Source organism: Poecilia reticulata, chromosome 5 (assembly GCF_904066995.2).
Source record: "Poecilia reticulata chromosome 5, P_reticulata-male-v2, whole genome shotgun sequence".
Lineage (NCBI taxonomy): Eukaryota > Metazoa > Chordata > Actinopteri > Cyprinodontiformes > Poeciliidae > Poecilia > Poecilia reticulata.
Window position 1 is genome coordinate 27,436,183 of NC_088834.1, and position 19,503 is coordinate 27,455,685.

General features: G+C 40.0%; 1 protein-coding gene across 3 annotated transcripts in view; it reads left to right on the forward strand.

Annotated features, from left to right (window-relative positions):
- Nucleotides 1-19,503, forward strand: part of ndrg3a (ndrg family member 3a) — a 51,671-nt gene that overhangs the window by 11,446 nt on the left and 20,722 nt on the right. For all 3 annotated transcript variants that reach the window (XM_008410544.2, XM_008410545.2, XM_008410547.3), the window contains exons 2-3: nucleotides 11,415-11,500; nucleotides 15,088-15,120. In XM_008410544.2, coding sequence (XP_008408766.1) covers nucleotides 11,444-11,500; nucleotides 15,088-15,120 — 90 coding nt within the window. In that variant the 5' untranslated portion in view covers nucleotides 11,415-11,443. The remainder of the gene's footprint in view (nucleotides 1-11,414; nucleotides 11,501-15,087; nucleotides 15,121-19,503) is intronic.

Sequence of the window (19,503 nt, forward strand, 5' to 3'; positions counted from 1 at the left end):
CTTACAGACCACTCAGGCCTTCTGGTTCTGGTTTGCTCTGCATCCCCAAAATCGGAACCAAACATGGAGAAGCAACATTCCACAAATCTGATAAACTTCCAAAGAGCTGAAAACTAGGTGAAACAGAGTTCCTTTAAATCAGGGATAAAAACTCACCTTTTTAGAGTTACCTTTGATTAGTAGAGCATTGATCTACATATTTAGTTATTTTGATGATGGCATTTCACAAAGTGTAATGTTAGTTTTTGTTTTTATGTTATGTTTTTATTGTGTGAATCACCTTGAACTGCCTTGTTGCTTAAAGTGCTACACGAATAAACTTGGCTGGCTTAACATTACAGATATAATTTAATCTCAGTGATCTTAGTGATGCACTCCCTTACCTGTCCATGCTACATTAAGGACCAGGCTACTCACTGCAGAAGATGGGCACATGTGGCATAAAACAAACCAGAAATAAGTACAGAAAGGCCCAATTCTGAGAGACTTGGTCATAACAGAAACAATTACCAGAATACATCCACTGCTTGATTGGATTACACTGCAAACCATATTTTCTCGAAGGAATAAATACATTTTGCGACAGTTGAGAAGTTGTAATTCATACAAAACTTTTAAGTCGTTTTAATATTTGCAGGGTTTAAACCCGAACAGTTAAAAAGACATTTTCTGTCAAATTATAATGTCGTTCTCTGTCTGTCCTTCTTTTGTTACTAAAGTAATTAATATTTCACCAGACATTTCGACGTGTTTTCATTTTGATTGAGTCGAAGTCTGTGGGTTTTACTGCTGAATGACTTTATAATCAGTTTCCTATGGTCTGAATATTTTTCATAGTTTGATTTAATATTATAGCCCCACACTGTGCTCCTTCAAACCAGACGCAGTTGCAGAAAACATGTGAAGTTAAGATTTACTACAGAATACCTAGATAAAAAGAACATTTCTCCCAACTTTACTTTATATTGACAAAATTCCCTACAATATCCACTTACACAAAAAACTGTAAGCTTTGAAAAAACGGAAGACATTTCCCCGCTTTCAAATGTGTCCTTGAAATGCACATCTGAATGCAAATGTTTCGCTGATGCAACTGTTTGTTTGGACTTGTTGTATTTTCCAGCTTCTGTTCAAATCCAGGTATCTCTTGTAATTAAATTACACCGCAGCGCGGGCATTATGAGGGCTGTGGATCTTTCTAATCAGTCATCAGTTAAGTGATTTCATGTCAGCGCTGTGCTTAATCACTCACCGGGTCTCACCTGGCCTGTCGGCCGATTGCTGCGGCGAAGAACGCAAGAGAACCTGGTGAGACATTTAGCTTCCCAACAGCGTGATTCTAGGTTGTTAGCATGCAGACCTGGAGAAGAGCGCTGATACAACATGAAGTTCAGCTCATCACAATGAGGACTCAAAGCGCGTCCATTTTGTTTGTGGTGCCTCAGCTCAAAATATACATATTGTTTTCTTTCTGTTAGCTGCTTACTAAGCAGCGATGCTACACTGTGTGAGAGAGGAGATGCTATAAATCATTTTAAGGCAAAGAGGAAGTGACTGTACAGTGAACATATTTTAAACAACTACCGTCTTATTTTAGTGGTTCGCGCAGTTTGTATTATAAAGCGTAAGTTTTAATATTTCTTAGAGAATGTAGATCTTTACCTGAACTCAAAGAGTCATTAAAAGGCTGCCAGGATTTCCAAAATTATAATGTTCCATGACAGACGAACACTGGAAGTTGAAACGGATAAAACGAAGTTAACTTTGTGGTAATGGATTCAGCCTCTCTGCAGCATTATTTAATGTTTAAAAGCATCAGTCTGAATTAACACCGGACTTACCTTCATAGAGGATACGGTTTCCTATTTTAGGAGCTTCTTCCACCTCTTACGCATCCTGGCGATCCGTGTTTTTAAACACTTGAATAATTCTCAAAATCAGTAGTATCTTTTACACAAGAGTGGTTTTATCAGCGTGACCTCATAGGGCTTAAGTATGGTGCATTTACTGAGTGGAAAAGATTGGATTTTACAATTCTGACTCTGTTTCACTCACCAGGGCCATTCAGTCTGAATAGCACTCTTTCTTTTAGGGTGTTTCTTCTGATATTGTTTTCCATTCTTCAGCAATTTTCAAAGATTATTTTGGATCACATAATTAAATTAGCTAAGATTATTGTTGCAGAATAAATTTGCCTCCTTGTCTTGCAATTTCATTACTTTTTGCTTTATTTTTCTTTGTCTCTATGAATTATGGAGATAAATAGCCTCCATATAGAATTAAGTTGTATGTTTCCTAAAAGCTTTGTATTGCACTCCTATTGGGCCAATTGACTATGGAATATGTCAGATCATGCCTCCTGGTCAAATAGTTAAAAGACCAAATACTTCTTAATTTGCATTAATACATAAAGCTGAAACCATCTTGGCAATACCACAGACGCCAACATCCACAGTCTTCCTCATCTCCACTCTTGGTCCGTGGTACAGCCAATCACTGCCAAAGGAAAAAAGCATCTGCCTCTGGATTGGCTGCTTTGTAAACTCCAGCCAATAGCATGTCGAGTAGCATCGTGGCTAGGGATCTTAGCTTCCTGACTTGCATTTTCTTTGGAATATTTTGCTCTATGAACAAATCACGGATACACAAGTTTTCCACGAAGTCTCAACCCGGACTAGGCGGTGGTCCACTGTAAGCCGTAAATTTATTAGGATCGCATTTCCAAACTGTAGAGGGTAAGGAATAATAATAGTTTAGAGCTATATAAAAATGTTTGTTCTCGATTAAAGTTGCATCTTTTGAAACCAAAGATTAGCTTTAATGGCTCTCATTAAGGGTGTTTCCATTTGTTTTTTAGCTGCTGTAAACCACAAAGCCTGAGGTGCTGAACTAATGGCCTTTCATTGAGGCATATCCTAAATTAATCAAATAAAACTTGCCTCACAAAAGGACAACCTTGGATTTATTTGTAGGCTGCCTAAAAGAGATAAAGACGTCCACATTAGGAGTAAATTTAATGATCCGGGGGTCGGTGGTGTTGGCTGCTGAGGCTCTCAGGCCTCAGCAGCAGCGCCTGGAGTATCGATCCCGTGTCTGTAAGGCCCCATGTTTGAGTACAACCTCTGCAACATTTTTTATTTTCTATCACTTCTGTATTGCGTTATGGACGATGGAAAGCTTAAAGTGCTGTGAAGACTGCACCACACTGGCTTCAGATGGAGCTTATTTAATAAAGGCGCCGACAATTATAGTAGTGCACTGTTTAGCTTTTATTAGACCCTTTTAATCCTGGAAAGATCAATGAGTGAGGTTTATGTTTAAGGCTTGGTTTTTTTCTATCTTTTCTAAACTTAATCAAGCTTTCTACTTCCCTGTTCTAGTTGCCGTTTCAAAGCATCCTTTCACATTATTCTCAGCTTTATTTCTAAACTCAAACGTGGGTGTTCTGTAGGATCTTTTGATTGTTTCTTTTCTTTTCTTTTTTTTTTTTTTGTCACATTGTCTGTTTAAGACGGGAAGATTGCATCAGGAGAGTCCTGAGAGCTGCAAGGAGGAGGACGGCGCCTCAGGAGAGCAAGCTGTCATTTAATTAAGCAGACGCGCAGCACAGGGGGGTAGAGCTGTGTGAGGATGTGCGTTTCGTCTGAGTGGGGTCTGCTGGAAATACCAGCAGGAGACCTTTGGTGGTTACATTTTCCACCATGGAGAGGATTATACCCCCAGATCAGATTTGCTCCCAGGGTCTTCTCTTTCTTTGTGCCTCTTGATTTCAATACAACACGACACGAGTGAGATAATCAGTGAACCGTTACCTCACCCATGTTTTGTTATTGACCTAATGAGTGGAGGGGGAGGAGGCGGGGGCTCAAATCCCGCTCAAACGGATTTTCCCTGTTCTAATTCTGTTACCAAACGAGCCGTGTTGGAGCAATAATCTGGAACTGAGCCTCGTCACAGCCCATTAGCTTTACTCCGCCGCCGATGGCCGTCTCTGCGGGCCCAGAACAGTAAACACTGGCTTACAAAAAGTCGTTGGTGTGGGGGGGGAGAAGAAGGGGAAGTGGAGAGGGAATAAGGAAATTTCCAGTGACATGATCCTGGAGGTTTCCCAGCTGAACAACACGACCGGAAGACGTTGTCTGGTTTTGTTTTGTTGCCCAGAAGACCTACAGAAGCGTGAGGACTTTGTGTCCCCAGTCTACTTGCAGAAGTAATATTTAGGTTGGAAAGTAACTGTAAAATGAGAGCTGCCATCAAATGTCAGGTTTCAGTGATAGCCAAGCCATCACTGGACAGATGGTGGTCAAATACAATCAGAGCTGATGAGACAAAGTTATGAAGTCAATTCCAGACTCTAAAAGGGAAAAGAAAATGAGCTTGTAAGTGAAACTCCAATACATAATTCAGATTTTGTGTGGATGGAATGTAACTTGATTATGCTACTTTGAATAATTTAAGACTATAAACCAATCTGATAATCTACCAATTATTAGTCGGTTTTGTAACCAGAAAATCAATCTGACGGATGAATTTGAGGGAACAGTCTCGCATAAAGGGAAGAATGACAAGATTTAGGTGTCTTTATCAGGATTAGGACATACTTGTCATTCAGTCAAGCTTATTTATAGAGCACATTTCAGCAACAAAAAAGTTCCAAGTTCTTCATGTCATAAGAACAAAAATAAAAAGACATAAAAACCTCACACAGTCACCAATAGACAGTATGAGGCCTGGTGTTTACAGGAACATGAACCCAAACATAAATAAATATTTTGTAAAGTGCAAACAAAATCATTTAACGTGGCAGAAATTGAAACCTCTGATTCAGACATTTTGTTCTGGTTTTGAGGCAGGAGACGTCACAAGGTGTTCGACCAATTGGAAGCGAGCTTTGGATAAAAGATGAGACATGTTAAACAGACAATTTAAAAAATCTATTCTTTTTCCTTTTTTCCCTCTCTAAACCAAGATCATTTTACCTCGCCAGAGACTTTCACTTGGTACCTTTCTGTGTTTGACTAAGACTCAATACATGGCATAACCATTACCATAACAACTTGACAACTCTCGGTGCCAGGCAGTTAAAACAATGTTTATTTTTTGTAAGCTTCAAAGTTTTCTGCATAACCTTCCGTGAGATTTATGTAAATTTATGAACGGCTTTGCAGCAAGAAACTCCCAAAACACCAACTTCTAAAGCAGGCTTCAAGTGAAGCTATGCGTCATAAAGGAATGTTTTCTAGACTCGAGTAAATATAAAAAATAAATCATAAGAATTATGATGTAATATATTGATTGATCTGTGTGGTAGGATTAATCGGCATTACCAAGATTGTCTTGCATTGAAATTCAAGTCTATTCCGAACTATGCTTTCTCAAATGAATGAGTGTTTCAGGTGGCAGATCGGATCTAACTTCAGCCTGTCACTCAGCCACCATTTCCACTATAATCCTCTTTCAGCAGTTTGAGTTCAGCAGTTTAGCCCAACGTTGTTGTGGCCGAGTCAGGCCCACAGCAGTCACCTCTGTGACCCTGAAATCAGAAGAGTCGCCGTCATAATGACGTCAGGGAGACCTGCAGTCAGCGTCACTATGGTGACAAATGGGAATGGGTACCAATTGAAGAGGCTAAATGTGGGTTGGTACCACGTTCTGGCCTCCTGATCACCCGAAAAGAGTAAGAGTACCTTATGATCCTCATTGGACATTTTCACATTTTGTCACATAACGCCTACAAACCTAAATTCATTTTGGGGTGATTTTTTTGTGATCGTCTTAGGCCTGTCACTCATAACCAACAGCCACTAAAATCCATTTTTGCTTACATTTCATGAAGTAGGAAGTTGTGCTCGGTGTCTTCTTCAGAGGTTTTTGTTTAGTTTTCTTCAGTGGTTCTTGGTGCAGCGCCCCCCACAGGTGAGGAGGTTTTCGGATCGTTTGACACAGTGCAAAAGCGAACCGCTCCACCTGAAAATATAACAAATGTTGCAATTTTGCTCCCCGATCAAAACGAATCCACCGGATTATCATAACAGTAACTTATGGATACTTTGCTTTGGTCTGTATAAAATCTCAATAAAAAAACTTGGATGTTTGTTGTTGTATCATGATGAAATCAAAAACACTTGTGCTCTGCAGGTGGTCCGACACACAAATCCATCTTCCCGTTACGCCATCATCCAAACTGCTGAATGTGTTGAGGCGTTGGGAGCAGTAATGTTTGCTCAGTACAGAGGAGATGGGATATTAAACATGTTATCCGTTTATCAAACCGACGCATTTGAGCTCGTCTTTGCGCAAACAGCCCATCTCTCACAGGTATCGCTGACTGTGAAAATGGACCTCTTCCCTCCCTCACCAGGTCCTCCTTCGACTCAGTTCTTCGTCCCCTGCAGCCTCCTCGCCCCTCGCTGCGTGGTGTGATAATTACAGCTGAGCTGAGGCTTCCTTTGCAACAAAGCACCGTGCAGGGGAATGGACTTGGAGAACAGGATTCCAGGGCTAACCATGTAATCGTATGTTGGTTCATCACCTTTAAACAAAAGTCTGGTGTAATGGGGAAGCATTTTGCAAGAGTGAGGCAATCCCACTCTTTGATGGAGGGTCTCGTACATGATCAGTTCTCCATCCCTCCCCTCGTGCTGTTCCACATTCATGGTATGGTGTGAATGTGGGGCAAGCCGCACAGCTTGCAAATAGATTTCTCCACTGTCATCGGGGAGACGACGTTCTGATCTGGTTCCACCTCGCTTTACCGTCTTTCTTTTATTATTATTATTATTATTGGCGTCTCGTTTGGGGGTTGTCGGGAGGTAAACAGATTTTATAAAGTGAAGACATGCTTCTGCAGCATCGCTTCCATCGCGCGTCTCCTTGCCTCACATCTGTCCCAGGGGTCTATCCCAGTTTAGAATGAACATCAGCAACCAGCTTTGTCTCTATGGCAACAACTGTGCATGCCGAGCGGCGGAGCTGGCATGCAGTGGGAAGGAAATGGGTGCACTGTGGTGATATTTGCGTGTTTTGTTTTGTTTTGTTTTGTTTTTTAAGTTGTGATTTGATATCAGGAGAGGAGCGGGTATCATTTAAGAAAAGGGTGCTGAGGACTTGAAGGATGTCTGGGTAGTCCGTCTGTAGGACATCAGTAGGACTGGGACAGAAAAAACCACCCAATCAGTGTCTCATTTAAAGCGTATGCTGACCTTTATCTCCCATTAATGCCTCAATTACCGACTTTCCTCCTACAATTAAAGCCGTATTTGCCTCTATCCCACTTTCTGTGGCAGAGGAAGTATTGGATTGATCCGTTCAATCTGCCCAGGCATGCTGAATTTTTTTTTTGTTCTTTTTCTTCCATGCTCACTTGTCTAAATATTATTCAGTTCCACACTTGAGCCGGATTTCTCAGCAGGGATTTCTCCGGCCTTGTTTTCACTTCTTATTTGTGATCGCTGAAGACTTTCTGCACTGGATCTTTTCATGTTTTTTCTGATTGTTTTATGTAATTTAAAGCCTCTGCTGCCTTGCGTCCATCTGCTTCGCTGGTTGTTTTCGTGCGAGACGCAGTCTGTTGACAGAGCGCTGCGACCTCTGACACCAATAATTCGTCAGTAGGCAGATGTCTGTTTGGACCTTTTGTCGCTTTAATCTGAGGTCGACGCAGACGTGATTGCTTGGCGACGTCATGGTGGCAGGACCCCTCCTGCTGGAAGTTGGCTCATCAGTCGCAACCTTGAAAGTTATTTGACACCAGCCGCTCAAGGTTGTTCAGGGAGGATTGGCTCAGGCTCAGGAAGGGATTCTGCTCCGTTCCGGCAGCTGGTTTGGTCCCCAATGCCTGACTGCATTTCTTCACATTTTGTGAGCTTTAAACAGGAATTACTGTAATTTTTACCATTTAAGTTCCGTGAGTTGTGACAGTATGATAATTTTTGAATGTAATTATCAATAATTGTGCAGTTCTAATTGCACTATCTAGCTTATTTTGGTAACAATTCCTACTTGAAACATTTGTTTAGCATTTAGCTAAAATGCTAATAAAATGGTAAAAATGTTGGTTTAGTTAACAGTTTTTCTTATCCACTGTTGGCAGCATCCAACTAAGAAACAGTAAGGCAGGTCTTTATGGCTTCCTAAGAAGTCAGAGGACTTAGTTTAAAAAGTTAAGAGCGTATGACAGTGCCAATGCTAAAGTCAAACCTGCTAGCTAGGCATCAGGGAAAATGTTTACATGCCTCCTAGTTACGGTTGATTTTGAAAGGTTTACTCAATTTCAGCAATGCTTAATGCCAAAGTTACAGTGTACTCATATTTTTAGTTTCTTTTTAACATGGATGATAAACTAGATGAACAATATTTAATTAATAGTTAATCTCCAATAAATGTGGTAGCAGTAGTACATTTAAATTAACAAATACACTTATATAACAGTTTGAACAGCTTTGCCAGTGCCAGTACTTGTTTGTGATAATCACACACAGATGATACCAATTTTTTTAATTTAATGAATAAAACCAATGGACTAATTTCAAAATGTTTCATTTGGGTAGAGTTTAACCAAGATTTGAGTAGAAACTGTGTAAGCTTTACGGCCAAAAGTCGCTAGCAAGTAAATAAAATTCCAACTGCGTACTCCACTGTCGTCCGCAAAAAACTAAAATCCGCAGCTAGTTGAGAACCCCTCAAAAAACACTTTAACTGCCTATTTTAATAGTTAAAACACCAAATATACCTTAATATGCTCTAATACGGACAGTGGAAGCCATTTTAGCACTGATGCAGAAGCTAGCATCCAAGACTGTGGATGTTAGCTTCTCTTTGGCTATAGAGTCAATAGCAGCAATCAATGACAGGAAAAATAAATGGTGCTCCTGCATTGGCTACTTTCTATATGTTGTGTATATGTATCTGAGCTTCACAAGCTGCATTTTCTTTCCAATATTGTAAATATGTAAAAAAATCTGTTAATTTTTCACAAATAATTTACGTTACACAGAAAAATCCATGAATAATGGACCGGTGTGCTCTGTTATACTTAAAACGGAAATCCAAATTTTGAAATGTTCTTATTCAAATTAATTTTCTTAAGTAATTCTTTAAATAAATGGCTCTTTCAGTCTTTTGTTGACTTTTGTCAACGGGAATTGGATATAATTTTGTCTTCCTAATTAAATGGACGTACAAACCCTCTGCACAATCAGCAGTTCATAAACAAAAGCACAATAGTGTGTATTTAAATTTCTAATGAAAGTATCCATCCATCCATTGTGTAAACGCTTTTATACTTGGGGTTGGTTCTTTCTCTAATTGTACACCCTGGACATTTAGCTATTATTGAAGATTACATTCACAGGCTGATGCACTTGATTAAAATTTAAAACTTGTTTTATGTACTTCAGAGTTCCCTTCTGTAGAGCTTTTGACTCTTAATGAAGTGTCGTCTTTCTGTATGAAGACAGTTTTTTTTCTAAATGACACAAGGTGATCTGACCTCTCCAGGCAGTTTGAGGCACTGACAAAGACTAGGCTTCATGTGCGATCATTTGCAACCTGAGCCAGGTAATCCAACACTACTTCCTGTCCGTGCCTCCTGCAGCCAGGCGAGGCTGAGCTGCAGGCAGCGTTTCAGCAGCTGTCTCGGGGACGAGGCGGGGTGCGGGGGGTATTTTTTTCTGTCTCTGTTGTTGCTCTATAATCGAGTGCAGGGACAAGCTGCTCCCTTCAAGGAGAAAACAAATGAGGACGGCTTCGGAGCATCTTGTCGAATCTGCCCGGTCCGTCTTTGTGTGTTTGCAGCAACACCTGTGTGGGCTGGAAGGATGCCCTTTCCCTCAAGATGTCATCCCTGGCTGTGCTGTCATTATGCAGCTGTGCTGAATCACTTACTATTAATCAGCATGTGGGATTTAAAGATGAAGAGAAACGGGCTGCAGCAAATGGACACATGAATGCAAATGAGTTGTGTGCTTTTTAAACACTTACCGTTGGTTATTTAGTAAGGTATTGAACAGAAGGGCTGAATTTAAAGTATTTTGACATTCAACCTGCTAGTCTTTTTCTGTTCATTCTGATAAATGAAACACTACTTTGCTTAACAAGTTGTAATTCCTGTAGCATTATGACTATTTATTAAACCTACTAAAAATCACATCAGAAATAGTCACCTGTATAAAAAGTCATGTAATTGTTTTGTTTTTGCTTTGCTTTTTTTGTTGTAAAATGTTTAGTTTAGATAAAATTGACCCGCTCAACAAGCTTCAACGTTTTTTTGTTTGTTTTTTGGCGGTGACATCGCTTAATGCATAAGACAACACATGTGAGATGAGAAGTATTTTGTTGTTTCTTAAAGTCTTAACCTATTTAAAATCAAGGCCTTAAAATGTCTTAAATTTATAATAAAGTAGGTTGGCCTTCAAATTGTTATATCCAGGTTTTAAATTTTGTCTTGGCAGAAAAGTTTTATCACATATATTGTTGGGGTTTTTTTTCTTCTCATGGGACTTTTCTACCAGGGAAAAGTTTGAGTGACACTTCTTGTTATGCGACTCGAGACAATTGAGGCTACCGCTTATTAGCTGCTAATATACCCTTACCTGCTAGCGAGCTAACATTTATGCGTCTGTCATGGATGGTGGTCAAAGTTCGTACATTTTTCTGGAGATGCAGGTGCTAAGACATTTTTAAGACCATTAAAGTTGAAATTTAGGTCTTAAATTTGAATTTGTAAAACTTGCAAAAACTGTTTTCCCACATTGTTTCCTCTCTTAAAGTCCACCTATGAATGACTCCAAAAATGAGGAAGAAAAGAGAGCTTTAAAGTGGCCTAGTCAAAGTCAGGAAATCTGATTAAGATGTCGTAGGATGACCTAAAATAGTCTGCTGAGAAGCCTCCACAGTAGTGGTCACCGGAGTCAGATTCTGATTGATCCCCTTGCAGCTTAAAACCAACTTAAATGATTCATATGTCTAAATTTGTCAAATGATGCTGATATTTGCTAGACCTGCTAGATTCATATTTTTTTTATTGCCTCTTATTGTCATCATCAGCCCAAATGAGCAATTACCAGAAACTGCTAACAATTAGCAGTTTTTCTACAGATGCAAAAAACACAAATTCATACTTTATTCCAACTTTACTTCTTTTAGTTTGAGAAAACAATACACACAAACACAGAGTGGCATCTTTAAGAAGAGATGCCTCTTCGTTTGATTCGATTTCCTCCGCATCCTGGATCTTATGCAGAGTGATTACCGTTGAGCTTAAAAATCACATCCAGATGGTTATGTAATGCCTAACAGGTCTAAACTGTGTTGTTGAATGGTGCAGCACTCTCGCTATGCGCCGCTCTGCTTTCCTGAATGTTTTATTTTCAGTTTGATTTTATTCTCCTTTTGTTTTGTTTTTTTCATTTCAGTAAGCGCAGAGATTCTCAGCATCAGGAAGATGGACGAGCTGCAGGACGTACAGCTGACCGAGATCAAGCCGCTGCTGACCAGTAAGGTGAGTGGCGAGTCTCAACGAGACGGAAACGAGCTGCTAATGTCACCGGTGCACAGACGGGCAGCTGAGATGGAACTCAAGTGTTGTGTGTTGAGCGAAACGGAGCCAAACTCTACGCTAACGAACAGCACTCTACAGCTCTGGTCATCAAAGTGAATTATTCATACATGCTCAAAATGTTGGGAGCAAACGTATACAACCAGCAAACAGAGGACGGACAAAAAATGTAGGAGATGAAAGGAAGAGCTTGAGGAAATTCTTATTTTTATTATTCTTTCCAAAAAAGTCGACTAGCCAGCAGAAGGTAAGGGAAACCCCAAACGGCAGATCAAAGCCGTTCCCGTTCGCTCCGGCTCTCTTTCCCTCCCTGAAGTGTCGTCTCGGCAGCCGATTATCTGGGTGTTTTTGTTCCCTCAGCAAACTCAAAGCAGATCGCTCCTCTCACCTCGGAGAGGAGGAGTGTGAGCTGTTCTTCATCCGATCTGAGGGGATCTCACCTCCGCAGCCGGGGTGTGAAGACCGAGGAGGAGACAACTCCTCCTGGTCGTGCTGCATGACAGCAGGAGAAATGCATCAGAAACGCCATTTGAATGGACAACATTGTCACTGACCTCTCACTCCACCTAGTGGTCAATTCATCAAAAAGAGTTTACAGAAGTTTAAGGCAAAGATCAAGATGAAACGTGGATGAATAAGGGTCTTTTTTTGTTTGTTTCCTTTAAATATTTCATAAAGTTATTTAACTGAGTTGTTCATGATGCTTCCTGTGTGATCATATCAGGAAAATAAACCTAGTTGGAAGAATCGCTGTAACCTGAACACATGGCAAACACACTCCTAGTATCTGTCAGGCTTCTTCAAACACACTAGAGATTATTAAGATGACATTAGCAGATGGAGTTAAACTTGTAAACATGGAGAATATTTCACTCATTTGACATTTTGATGCTACTTTAATTGAGTCAAACATTGTGAAGAAATGTGAATATCAAATGTGAGGATTTCTCTCTATATATAAAAAAAAGAAAACTTTCATATATATTTGTTTTTACTTCCTGGTTGTGACGGTCTTAGCATTATTGGCCTCTCCTCCTTTCTCTGATGCACAGTACAAAACGTTGGCTTTCCATCCACGAGATGAGACTTTTTCTATTATTTCACAAGTGGAATAAAGTTTTTGGTGGCTTCAAAATGAGTTTCAGAAACATCATATTTAAAATCTTTAGAGATGGCCGATATGCAGTCTGGATGTAGGCACTGAACAGGATTCCAATCAGATACAGATGCAACGTCATTAATAAGCCGAGATGTACACCCACATTTTATTAAACAGTACCAACACAGGGGAGCCGAATCCCCATAAAAAATGACATTAAAAAGAAAAAAAAAGATATATATTTTCCCATTTTAAATATGGAACTAACCCTGGAGCGATGGAGCCCTGGGTGGGGAGCCGTATCGTTCACATCAAAAACCACAGGTGATGAGTATTAGGGTTGTAAAAATAATAGAAATGGTTAATAATGTAATTAAACATGGCCATATTTGGGTATAATCTATACAAAAAGTATAATTTCCTAAAGAAAACCATTTTTGCTAAAGTGAGATGCACACTTTTTTTTCCCCCTTTTTTTTTTTTACTCTGCTTCACCCAGCAGAAACATCAGCTCTCTGTCCGTTCCCTCTGCAGATGCTAACCTGGATCAAAACGGAGAGCTGCTGCTGCTGGAAGTCTTAAACTTTGGTAGTATGGAGAGGAGCGGCTTTGCTGCAAAAGGCAAACGTTCTGTTCAGATATTATTTTGCTTATGAGGCAGATGAACGGGAAGAGCCAAAGGATGGTGGTAATTACGAGAGCAAAACTTTGTCGATAAATATTACGATTTTATTGGTGCCGTTTTCCAGGAAGCCTGTTTTGACACAGAATTTTTTTCTGTTGCCTTTTCTTTCTTCCCTTCACCAAATTATATAATCTCAGTATCTAGGAATTCATATTTTGAGTGCAGCGTTGGTGAGAAGAAAAGTGTCCATCTTAGACGAAACATATTATCTTTTTGACTTTCTTCTACATATGATGTGTTTTTGGGAAGACGACAGTAAGCTCTCTGTTGTGTCTAAACCGTACTGGTAACGCCTGGAGCGAATCCCAGTATAGTTTTCACTGCCGCCTGCTGCCCACTCGCAGCGCTCTGGCCGGCAGCTCTGACTTCAGGAAGCTGCGCAGTGGATGAAAACGTTGCCAACAGGAACAAAACAATGAAATGCTCTGCTTTTATTTGCTACGTTTAGCGGCAACATCCTTTATACTGTTGCGGGGAATATATTGTGCATTTCCCTTTCCTTCAGTGGTTTGAAAGGTGTTATGTGTATGATAATAAATATCTGCAGTGTTGCTGCAGATATTTTTAGTGTTCTCTGCAAAGTCCACACCTACTGGGAGTTATTCTCTCCTAGATGCTCCCTACTCCTAATTCATCCTGTTTGGAGTCTGTCCTTTCACTGTTTGGGTTTAAATCTGATCTGCTGTTGTCCCAGTTTTAATAATTTAGGTTAACGATCAAGAGAACAAAGACTGAATGAAGAGTACAAAAAAAAAAAACAACACACAAAATATTCCATAATGCCGATATTTATTTTTTTGCGCTGACCTGCTGATTGTGATTTGGCCAATGCCAATTTATTTTTCTTCTAATGATTTATATTTAATGTCTAAAAATAAATCATTAAAGCTGGGCGACCATTGTTAATCGCACACATGCAGACTTGAGCGGCATGTGTGTTGAGATGTAGATGAGAACGGTTCCTCATGCAAGTATCGGCCAATCTCCCAAAATGAAAGTAATCTGGACCAATTTGTCTGTTGGCCGATTTATTGGTGCATCTCGATTTTTAAAGCCAAAAAGGATTAAAAAACAAAACAAACTTAAGTACACCTTATAATTTAATACCTTTTAGAACCAGGTTTGTAGTTGTCTCGTGCCATCGTAGAAATTTGGCAATCTCCAAATGTCCACAATTGTGAAGAATCTCAATAAATTCTCCACAATTTGTTGAATTGTTGACTCTTAAGCTTTATTAAGTTTACGTGTCCTAAATTTAATAAAGGTTTAATCCTAATAAAACTCAATTATGATGCTTTGTACGATCCAGTTTATACCAAGCTTCTTTTGTCCTCACATTTGACTCTTAAATTCTTCCGTACACAGACGGGCCATGATGGATTCCAGTGAATGAAAGGTTCCCAGGTCCTTTGGCTGGAAAAGCTGACAATATTTTTCCACTCATGAATAATTGTGTTGAGCTTGATCAAGAGTTAAAGTCGTTTGGAAATGGTGCCATAACTCTTCCTGGACTAATTGGCAGCAACAGCTTCTTGTTTTTACCACAGTGTGTGATCTGTGGTTGGATTAAGATCATTTTAGAATCGGATTGTGTTTTATTGAGTCCTGATTCATAAAGCCCTGGAGTTCATGCCACCTTTATGCAAGCGTTTCACAGACCTAGTGAGAATCAGCTCACCTCGCCAAATGCCTCAGATATGAGAACGCCGCACATTTTAAAGTTTCCTCTTTTTGCTTTTCTTGCAGAATGCGCGGAACTTCCAAGATTTCGACTGCCAGGTGAGTGCTGCTCTGCTCGCCATTAATTATGTCCTGGTCAGAGCGGATGCTGTGAGGCTTTTTGGGGAGGAGGGGTTAAGGGCTGTATCCTCGGCCTCCCTGTTGTACTGAAAGTGAGTTAGTGTGTGTTTGTTCCTCCCAGTGTCGGAGAAGTACGGCTTGTTTGTCTTTTTATGGATAAATCAATCATTGTACCCCACCTTTGCTTTTTGTCCAGCTTTCTGAAAACTGCAGCAAAAAACCCCAACAAAACAAATGCTGCTGCTTCTTAGCACCGTGGGTCTCCTGGGTGTTAGGCTTAATATTTAATAAATGCTGTTTTGGTGTGACTGACTGAAGCGTAATACTGAAGACTGTTATAGCTGTTGATTAACTGTGAAACTCAGATCATGTTTATCTACTGTAGTTTGCTCTACGGCTGGATTCTGCAGTAGCTAAACTGCACTTTAACAAAATAAAAATAAATCACATATCCATACATGAATGTGATGGAAAATTGTCGAAATCCACTTGTTATAAGAGTGTCGTTTAACTGGATAAAGTCATAATCCTATAAAGTTAATCTTACATGTTATTACTTTAAAGTTTTTATGGCAGATTTTGAAGGGATTACAGGGACACGCATATAAAATTAGTCAGATAATCAATCAACAGAAAACATTGTTATGCTACAGCGGTTCACATTCAGAAACATTTGAAGGGCAATTGTCATGCATATGGTGTTTGATTTATTTCTAAGCAAATTACGTCAAATACACACGGGCAAAAATCATGTCCAGATGGAAACTATTTGTATTTAAGTTTTGGTTTCTGCTTTGTAACTTTATTATTATTATTGTTGTTGTTATTGTTATCATCATTTCTTCACTTGACTCTGCATTCCTGTGAGCTTTAAGAACCAATCAGAGACGTCACGCTGGAACGTTTCTAAACCAATTATGAAATATGTCATCTCTAATTCATATTGCGATACAAGGTATGAATTAAACCTAAAATATGTCTGCACAAACCCAATCCAGACGATTTAATTGCATATAAAATGTATTTTACTGAATTAGCATGAACACCTCATTAGAAGAGAGAATAAGTTCCACCAGCAGCTAACGCCAGAATATTTTTATGCGAGCAATCTGCATAACACAAATAGCTCTGGTCGATGATGAGGCGACACTGTTTGTTCTTTCTCTAATTTACATAAATATACATTATTATGCATGAGGGCAAACAGGACCAGATCTGCCTTTGCATCTTAGATTTAGAGTTAGGAGGGATATTTAAACCCAGGTTTGCAGACATTTAGCACATTCAAACAGCTTTATGGATTTGCTCTTGACTAGTAGCGCTGCTCAGTGATCATCATAAAGGGGGTAAGGTATCTCTCCCCCCCCCCCCCCCCCCCCCCCCCCGCCACCTCTTGCTCTCTCTTTTTTTTTCCTTGTTTTGAAGTCACGCCTCATCCTATCGTCCCACCAGAGCTAACTATAGCAGCTGCAGGAAGGGTACCAGTACTTCAGGTAGAGCATATGGTATATGTCCTCTTCAGGACTCAATCCTTTTCTGCTGTTACTAATAAAGTTGTGTTCATATATCCCTTCTGCTAAATTAGTCAGTATTAAACGTCTTTCCCCATCACCGTTTTCTGTTATCTGTTCAGTTGAAGTTATGCAGCTGTAAGCTGCAGAAAATCTGTGCCAGGATTTCTGTCGCCGGCATGGAGGCGGGCTTAAACGCGTTTGACCTTAATTCCTCGGTTGTCATTTTAAGCTCAGACTACCACATTTATCAGTCACTATAAAAGAACGACACACAATCCTTACATAAAGGACTCTTTAAAGTCTATGCTATTTTTATTTTTTTTAAATCAGGACATAAGCAGCTTTAATTACTTTAGAGGTAGCCATCTTTGGACTACGTCCTGGATGAAAACGGGAATCAGTTGGACCATTTCTCACAGCACATCCTCATGCATGCATCAGCGTATTTTTGCAGCTGTTTGCGGGTTCAATTCTCGCAGCAGTCTGTGTTTTCCAGAACAAATAACATGCAAGCTACTGCTTTTTATGTGGAGGCGTCCAAATTAGGACGTGCAGTTTCACAGTTTATATTAAGATGAAGGAAAAATAGGCATAAGCATTACGCAGCACAATTTTACATCTATACACTAAGCGTGCCACTGCGCCATCACTCTGAGCAGCTGGAAGTCAATCCACCTGCTGCTACAGCTCCCCCTGCAGGCTGCCCGTTAACACTGCAGCCCTGTGCACCCCACAGCGTCGTGACTGTCTTCACTTTGTGCGTTGCTTGTGACAGTGTGCCACACTGAGGATGGAGGTTTGAGTCAGACCCATGTGAAACAGTGTTTTAAAGTGTAGGCGTCAGCATACAGAGTCGCCTCATGGGCTGAAAATGACTAAAACAGCTGAGTGTGCTCTTATGCTGGGCGCTATAAATAGATTTCCCTGAGGTGTCTGATCAAGGCCGTTTTTATGACCTGTTTCTTTCTTTTCTTTTTTTTCCCAAATCTGTTTGGCTTTAATTATAAGAGATAGATTTGCATACCTAGTATAATTTAGCGTCTTTCCTTTGAGCACTGTCGTTTCGACGTGATTCAGATTGCTGCTCAGGATTGTTAACGCCATAGAAATGCCCAGCAGAGGGCAGCATCCGCCCGTCTGTTTCTTTGAGACTGGTTTGTTTTGACTTTCCTCCTTGCAGCTTTTACTGAAGGATGGTCCTTATGAGAGTTGTGATCGTCGTAAAGAGTGCATGCATTTGGTAAACTGATCATCTTGCAGTGGTCTCTTAATTTTTTACGGAGCAGTATACTCATAAAAATGCTTTGATCTCGGTCGTTCCCTCTGGATTTATATTGTTCTGCTGGCAGGAGGACCTCCTCCCAGATCTCAAGTCTTTTGCAGAGTCAAACTTTTTTCCCAGGACTGCAATGTTCTGAGCGCCATCCATTCTGTCTAAATAAAAATAAAAACATTCCTAATGATTATAATGCTCTCACTGACTTGCTTTACTGTGGGCATGGTACATTTACAGTGATGTGGAATTATTTTTCCACCTTACATATCGTTTGCATATAGGGCAGAGATCTCAATTAAGGGCTCCTTATCCATGGGTAAGTTACCCTCCTCGTGTTCCTTGGTCTTTCTGATGCTGTTTAGCAAATCTCTGAGGTCTTTAAGTAATTTCTGTATTTACACTGGACTCCATTTACTTATTAAATGATTTCTTAAAGGGGCAGTGTTGCGTATTTTCTAGGCACATTTTTATAGCACAATCAAGTAACTGTTGCCTTCAGTTGTTATTAAATACTGTATATCAAAAACGACGTAATAGAAATATGACTTTGCATCGGAGGCACTAGCGTGGAGCTTTCGGTAAATAGGCGGCGATTTCTCAAACACGCACGAGTGACTCAAAGCAACACACTTGGTGCATTTTTGATGAGTGAATAACATTTTAGCACGATATAAAGCTCAAAAAAATTATTTTGCATAATCTCACCCCCGCTTTCCCTTTAAGACAACTGGTTGCACTAGATTTCATTTGGCTGTGTCGGAGTAAAGGGAGTTGAAATGTAAGACACGCTACTCAGATTTTTGATTGTAAACAGAAAATGAAAACCGCACATCATTTTCATTTTGCTTATCTGTCACATTAAGATTCCAACATAACCTATTGAAGTTTGTGGCTCTAATTCAAGAACACGTAGAAGGTTCAAGAACAAGAATATTTTAGCTGGGTTCTGTATGCTGATTGATTGATAGATGGATGGAAAGCTGCAGTGCATTTCTTAACGCAAACCTGAGCAGCTTCATGTGAATCTATAAAACCTCCCACTGCGGAGTTATGCTTAGACCCTGATGACTCACTGTATGATAAAGTGACACAAGTAAAGGTTGCTTCTATGTTTTAATTAAATATATGCAACACCGCCGACTATAAAGCATATCGTGACACAAATCCATTGTGTTGACACACACTACCTTTGTGCAGTTTGACATATTTTCTGCTACAGAAAGCCTATACCATCTACATTCATCAGGAACAAAGAGGCCAGCATTAAAATGTTTGAAACACAACATCCACATATAGTTCCTATGTGTTAAATTACTGTACATGTCCATACTCTGTGTGAACAGCCCCCTCTATGGGTCAGGACCGTGAGAAGATGTAGAAACTGCAGTCTACAACCTAACATGCTAATACACTGACGGACCAATAAAACCCATTATTTGCCTCTTAAATCTCACCCACTGCGCTGCATCTGATTGGCTGAGGCGAGCAGCCCGTCTCAGACTGAGGTGTGACGCCATGCCCTGCTAGCTGCTATGCACCGACAGAGGAGAGATCCATAAACTGTGTGGATCA